The sequence below is a fragment of the Telopea speciosissima genome, chromosome 7, assembly GCF_018873765.1.
Source record: "Telopea speciosissima isolate NSW1024214 ecotype Mountain lineage chromosome 7, Tspe_v1, whole genome shotgun sequence".
In the NCBI taxonomy this organism is placed as follows: Eukaryota; Viridiplantae; Streptophyta; class Magnoliopsida; order Proteales; family Proteaceae; genus Telopea; species Telopea speciosissima.
In genome coordinates this window covers 6,663,153-6,670,718 of record NC_057922.1, presented here as the reverse complement: position 1 = coordinate 6,670,718, position 7,566 = coordinate 6,663,153, and the positions used below count along the sequence as shown (strand labels likewise).

At 37.3% G+C, this 7,566-nt stretch overlaps 1 protein-coding gene across 1 annotated transcript; it reads right to left on the bottom strand.

Annotated features, from left to right (window-relative positions):
- Positions 1–4,603: 4,603 nt before the first annotated feature.
- On the bottom strand, positions 4,604–6,773 carry LOC122670045 (phytolongin Phyl1.1-like). The gene is made up of 2 exons (XM_043866991.1): positions 6,622–6,773; positions 4,604–6,368 (listed from the first exon to the last, which is right to left on the bottom strand). The coding sequence occupies exon 2, from the start codon at positions 5,865–5,867 to the stop codon at positions 5,028–5,030; it is 840 nt and encodes a 279-aa protein (XP_043722926.1). The 5' UTR covers positions 5,868–6,368; positions 6,622–6,773; the 3' UTR covers positions 4,604–5,027.
- Positions 6,774–7,566: the final 793 nt, after the last annotated feature.

Sequence of the window (7,566 nt, the reverse complement as noted above, 5' to 3'; positions counted from 1 at the left end):
AAAATACTAAAAAAGAAATAGAATTTATTTGATTCCTTATTCGGATGATTTCAACTGAGAAAATATTCTAAATTTTGAAATCAAAATCTAACCAAATTGATTTGATTTGAGTTGGTTCGGTTTTAAATAGATGGTTTCAATTCTAAATTAACTAACGATGTTAATTTCAAATCTAAACTGTTTATGGAAAATCCAATTGAACCATTTTAATTGAAAACCGGTTAATTGATTACTATCTAATTCAATTTTCAGTTTTATACTTTTATGTATTAAACAATATATCGTAGTTTTTAAACCGTTTAAAACTGATAAATCGTCAAATTGAATAAAGGGTAAAACTGATTGAACCAGGGTAAATCAATTAAACCGAATAATCTAACTATTAAAAATCAAAATCGATTATGAATCGAACAAAAAAAATTAATAAACCAATTAAACCGAATAAATTGGTTCATTTAAATCAAATAAAATGATTTTATTGACTCTGACAAAAAAGCAACAACAAACCAAAATGAAATTAATAATAGGTTTAGTTCTTGTCAATTGGCAGGACAGTAATTTCAACGGGGCAGGGTGGAACTGTGTCTAGGCACAAGAGCCATGCTGGCCACATCACCAGGTAGCATTCTTTTTCCCTTTTCATTATTATGTTAGTTATTCTCAACTTAATGTATCAACGCAGCATGAATTGACGCATGAATTTGATTTGCAGAGGAAAATAAGTTTGATGATTATTGCTACTTCATATGTGCATCTTACCAAGGAAAAATTTTTAGGAGAGGCACATCCTAGGTAAAGGATGACCATTGTCTATGTGAACTGTGTTTTCCTGCACTCACTCACTCCTCAACAGATATGGGAACTATTTCAACAAAGTCTACAAAGTGAACAATATCTTGGGTTCAACCACAAAGAACTTAAAAGAAAAGACAGAAATAAGAAATTGTGGAGCAATGCAATTTGTGATGAGGAGTCCATTTGAAGATGATATTTCCTGGTCCTTGAATAGAAATGGAAGGCTATCTGCAAAGGCAGCTTTCTACTACACCTGAGCCTTAATATGCCAGAGCAGTGATCCCACCATCTGTGACACTGTGCTCTGAACATTTGCCTACTAAGGCTAAATCAGAAAAGCAGCTTCCCTGATGCAGATTCATCATCAAATAGGGCTTGTTTCATTGGGAATAAGTCTAGGGTTGAGTTACCTACATGTTGGGCCTTTAATCCCATGGGTTTCTAATGTCATAGGCCACTTTTATGGGCCTAAAATATGGGTATATAGGTTGCATACAGGATTAGCCCAATACTTAGTTTATTTTTATATTTTTTAATTGAACCGATTCAAATTGGTTGCATCCAATTGGTTCAATTTAAGTGATCATGTGACTTAGTTAAATGATCATGTGACAACTTAAGTGGTCATGTAATGTAAGTTGGGCTGGATTAGGACTCTATAAGTCCAGCCATGTTTTGAGTCTATTTCTTTTAGTATTTTAGTTTCCTAGTTGGTTTAAGTTACCTAATAGGTTAGGGATAAGGCTAGGCCATTCATTTTTAGTGTCTAAGTCTATTTTTGAGTCTATAAGTTTGTAAGGGAGGCTAGCATTACATACGAATTTGATTAATGAAAAAGTTTTTCTTTGCTGCCATAGCTGCTACTCTGCTCTGTTGAGTGAACCTTATGAGTAATATCAAGGCTACCTTGTGGGTAATATCAAGGTGAAGGGATTGGTGGACTCCAATCGACTCCTTGCATCTTATAGATCGGGAGGTCCTTCTTCTAGTTCTTCAAAGCTGCTACCATTGAAGATTTAATCTTTCAAGTAAGTAGGTTATTAATTCAGCATTTAACATTCTTCTTCTAATCCTCTAACCGAAGCTCCATCTACTCCTATTATCATCCCTTCCATTAATCCATAGATCCATTAAAACCCTAAATCCAATTCTGCCCTAAATTGCAGAATTTTGTAACTCATCCAAACCCTAACTTCTTTATACCAAAATAACCCCCTAGTCCTGCCCATTAATACCTTAAAAACCTCTTTCCTAAAATCTGCCCCTAAACCCTAGATCTTACAAACAGTCCATTTTCATAAGGCATCCTACCCAAAACCCTAGAATTCCAACCTCAACCAAATTTTATCCAACTTATACCATTAGACTCATAAAATTCTCCACATCATTACCAAATAAAACCCTAAGTCGAAACCCTAACCATAATCCTAATTCTGCCCTAATTAGCCTAAGCTGTCCCAATCGGCCAGCCTTGTTAAGAGATCCTATTACCCTAATTCCTAGTGGGATTACTCCTACCTAGGACTACTTTATTCCCTCAACAAAAACCTGCTGTGTGTAGAAATGATGAGTTGCTCTGATATGCATGATTCATATGCCTAAATGCAAAAGAATTTGGGCAGCCACCAAACTTGGTGTTAGATCCGAGTATTTTAACCAAATCATGTCACACACTCACACTCCACAATCAGGAATCATGATAGACAGAAACATAATCTTAGATACCATAGTTGCCTATTACATATGGTAATGGCCACCAAGTCAAACAGTGGGCAACATCTATAAATGGACTAGAGACCTGAACCTTCACCCATCTATCCCTGATACCCAGAACACTACAGTTCCGGACAGCAATATTGGATCCACTCATATTGAAATCATTCATAGCCAAAATGTTACCCACACCCAAATCCCTATATCTGTGAATACCAGTGTCTCAACCTGTTTAAAATGCACATGCTCATGGCACCAAGATGATAACCATATGAAAAACTTCCATACTGCTTTCTGATTGGAGTTTTGAGTCGACTTCTGATGCTGGCTGGGCTTTTGTCCTCTTCGATTGTCTTGGAGATGTCTATGCGGCAGAAGCTCTATCAGGAAAGGCAGGCACCTCTCAGGAGGCAAATGGGAAGTGCAATATGGAGTGTAGTGGACTCTACAAAGCAAAGGGGCATGGGCACAAGTACTTGATAATGGGATAGATTGTAGATCTCTAGGTCTCTGGGCATTATCGGATACCTTCAAGGAGCAAAAAAGGGAGGGCGGACAAGGTAAGGGAACTGCCTGAAACAAAAGAGATGCAGATAGGAAGAGGGGAAGGGGCATTGGATTTATTTGATTCATTGTTAATTTGATTATCATAGAATTCGATATCTGATCCTTATGTTATTTGTTCTCTGAAATTCAGTTGATAAATTCAATTATGGTACCCAAATTCTGAGTTTTCTAGTTGCTGGATTAGAATCCAATTACACAAGGATTCTTCAGTTGAGCCCCGATTTGTTCTCTGAATAAATCATCAATTTTTCCTATTAAGTAGACCTCCCTAAATGGTCCACTCAACCAGGGTATCAAGTCCATCAGATTAGTCCTTCATTAATTATTAATTTTCTCCCATAAGACTTCTATTCTGGAATTTATGGTTCTAGTTGTTCTAGTTCTATTCTGTCTGGTTAGTTCTCTGTTAGTTCTTGCTTGTACTGTTTTCTGGAGATCATCTGTTGCAAATCAGCTTCTAGTTTCTAGCTTAGGACTGGTTATTGCATTAGAAATACAATACCACTTCTACATCCTAATGTGTGGGAAAATGCATCATTACTTGTAGTTCAGAATTGACATAACAGACAAGATGTATTTTAATAATTGATTGTAAATTCTGTCACTCATGCAGAGAGAATGTATTTGCTTTCAACCTTTTGGGTCAGGTATTGTGAAATTTGTAAGGACTAATGTTTGGACAATCAAGATCTTTAAGTGGATATATCCCATTTAAGTTAATGCCCAAGCAAACAATCAACAAAATCATACCATTTCTTAACCACCAGGTATATACACTTATTCTCGGCCTGACCAATGGCACAGCAGTGACAATACAAAACCTGTTTCTACTCTTTACATATACTTTTTGTAATAAATGCTTCTCAAAAGAAATTTGATTAAATGAAGGTGGCCTATTTGGGAGTGTTTGGCATCAAACTGAGATCAACTTAAACTCATACTCCACCTCAATGAAGAAGTAAATATCAATTATCAAAAAGGACATATATCACTTACTGATGACCACAAGGTAACTTGATTGGCACCACCAGTCAGTGACATACAGATGTCCTATACAATCTGTTGCATATTATGTGAATGGTATACTCTCAAGGCCTTAATAACACAATCAACAAATGGAAATAAGGAGCAGTCCTTTAAAAAATATATAAGTAGAGAGAAACTGCTCACAATTGCTTGACTAAACCAACCTTTGAATAGTAGGTTCAGATTTTTGAGCCAATCTTTCTTTCAGCCTTATAGAGCACATTCAGCTTCACTAGCCAATCCAAACAGTAGAATATCTTAAGAGGAGAAAGCAGATAGTTGGGAAAATCTATTGATGTAGAATGTGCTAAACCATAAAGTGTGTGGGCCTAAGAGAACCTTCTGTGATGTAAACGATATTTGTTTCCGATGCACTGATGGTACAAGATACTTATAGACATAAGATCTCAAGTGTCAAAACACATAAAACATATTACATTTACAAGTGCATATCCACACAGATATGAACACCAATGACATGCAAAATGCATGTAAATTCATATTTACCCAAAAGGCATGCTTGAATAAAGACAAAAATGTAATTCTGAAGATTGGAGAACCCCACATAGCTATAACAAGTAACCAAAGAAAATCCCAACCGATAGCTCATAATAACTCAGAAGACATAGTGGTGATGAGGATATACATGTAATAAAGGCTATGTGATAATTGTACGAGGAAATATCAAGGACTGATAATAACCCATATAGATTGTCGTGCATACCTAGAAGCTTTTTTTTTTTTTTTTTCCATTTGCAACTCTATGAGGGGAAGCTTGATGCTTCATTTCACTGAGAAGCCAACCCCCCAAAATTGTGCTGATATTTGCATGAAAGAGTGAGATCCTACGTGACAGATGTGTAATGGACACAATTCAGGTTTGGGATTCAATTTGAACTCTTAGTTGCAACAGAGAGAGGGAATACCTAACCAGAAACGCATCCAAAGCCGCCACAAATCCCTAACCATATTCCAAACAAAATTAAACACACAACTACATCAACAGCAATAACAATCCAGACTTGGCGCCACCACAGGTATCGAGCATGCTGTGGATCTGTCATACTCCTCATTGAACTTGAACCCTTCTGTACTGAGAGTGAAGACACCACCATGCCTTGGTTATCAGATTCAGTGGCTGACACATCAACCTTCATTCCCCGACCCATAGACTTCCGGTGCTCCTCAGAGCCATTGTCTCTAATCTCGATTACACGATCCTTCATTTTCTTCTTCTCTTGCTTGCTAAATTTCCGAAGCAATGGAGCCTTAGTTGAAGTGGCAACTTCAGTTTGGCCACCTTCCGGAGACGGTGAAGACCCTGGATGTTGTGACGGTGGAAACTCAGGCATCCAGCCGCCATCAGATTGAGATTGCGAGACCTGCTCTAATGAGTTTATCAAACGGCGGATGACAGGCATCAATTGTTCTTGAAAGCAGACTGAGTTCAAACCTGATATACTTCCCCTTGAACCGCTCTTTGCAACCTTTTTAAACTCATCCCTTACATGCCCCAGAAATTGACGGACCCCCCGATTTCCAAGACTTTGCTCTACAATTGTAAAGTAGACATACCCATCCTCCATTAGGAACCCATAGGTCCTTTTGCGAACACTTTGAAAATACCAAGTGTGGAAGGGAGGAGCCCTTTCCAAGCACAAAACTGCCAGTTTCTCAATCTCAGGGTCACCACTGCTGTAGGCATGGAGGATTCGATTTCCCTTGGCAACACAGAAATAAAACACCATGTTTTGAATAGAACACATCCGGCCTTAGAGAACAAAATATCAGCAGAGAAACAATCTAAAAGATCCCAAGACGTTAGTACTGAACATAGTACCTCATGATCATCAGTAACAGCTTATGCTGGTTTCAACTGTTCAGAACCTCAATCAGTGGACCAATCGATCTGTGTATCCTATAGTATTGAGATCTGACAAAAGGCAAACGCAACGAATTTTTCAAGTTCAACCATCAACATCTGAAACAATTCAATTAATTCCTCCGCTATAATATCACAAGCGTCCAAAAGATACCACCAAATTTCTAGGGCAAGGATCTCAAACATAAGAAAAAGGTCCAACCACACATACAAGCAACATTCTAGTCCATTAACGTCCAACATACTCGTTTAGTTTTTGTTTTATGTCCATAGACAAACCCAGATATGGATAAATAAACCCAATCTTCTCCTAGGGTTTCACACCTATTCGGAAACCCGCAGAGCAGATTGGCTCTTCAGCAAACGACTAAGATTCATTTCGAAACTGCACAGAAACCCAATAAAAAAACTTCTTAATCTGTCAAAGGAGGAGAAAAAAAAAGCATGAACATAATTCACAATAGATCCTCTGTGGATGAGAGAGAGATAAAATAAAAATACCAACTGGGATAACTGCTAACTTCATTCCAAAAATACCAAACGAGCCAGAGAAAAAAAATCAAAATAAACCCGAACAAGAAAGAACCGAGTTCAAATAATCTGCAGAAAACTAGATCAATACAGATTAGAGAGCTCACCTGCAATGGTCGCCAGATACCCAGTGAGGAAAGGAATACTTCAATGATGCAATCAAACCCAGATGGGATGACAATTTTCATTTACAATTTAAAAATTGAATATTCCTTTGTACTTTGAAGTTCATAGACTTCTAGTCATTCAGAGAAACTCCCTGGTTATCTATACGAAACAACCTCTCCATTTTTTACGCTACCTATGGATAAACTCTATACTTACTATTGAGTACGTATACAACTACATGTGTGCCATTGACCCAACCGGCCAACCGGCCAACCGAATCAACCGCTCTTCAAACCTGATGTTTCTTCCTGATCTGATTTGATTCTGTAACCCAAATCGATAAATGAATCCTGCTTATCTATGGTAAACCACAATCAATGGCGTCATTAAATGATCTCATCCATTGTTTGAGGTATGGGATCGGTCAAAAATCGCACGATCGGATTGGTATCGGTCAAGACCGATCCTAACGAATGACAAGGTATTAGTGGATCGCTCCATGGTTTGGTCTACTCGGTTGGATCCGATCCAATATATGTGATGTTTTTGGGTTTTTTGACCCATTTTTTATTTTTATTTTTTGACCACTTCTTTAAAAAAATTGTAAATATCTTTTACCGATACCAAAACCTAACCATCAAAACCTTAATTTTGGTCATTTTGGCCAATCCAAGTAAATTTTGAGAGATTCAGATCGATATCAGCATTCATCTCATTGATCTTTTTAAACTATAATTTTCAAAACCAGGATTGGTTTGTTATAAATAAAACTACTTTTACCAAATGGTCCTATCTACTTTTTTTGGATCGAGTTTTCCTTTAGCGACGATCAAGGGGGAATTTCTTTATGGAGTCCTTCGATTAGTATCCATAGGGTATTATGCAACAGTTAAGGAGTATGTTAGATCATTCGTAAATAGGTTACAGAAAAGTACAGTCATTGA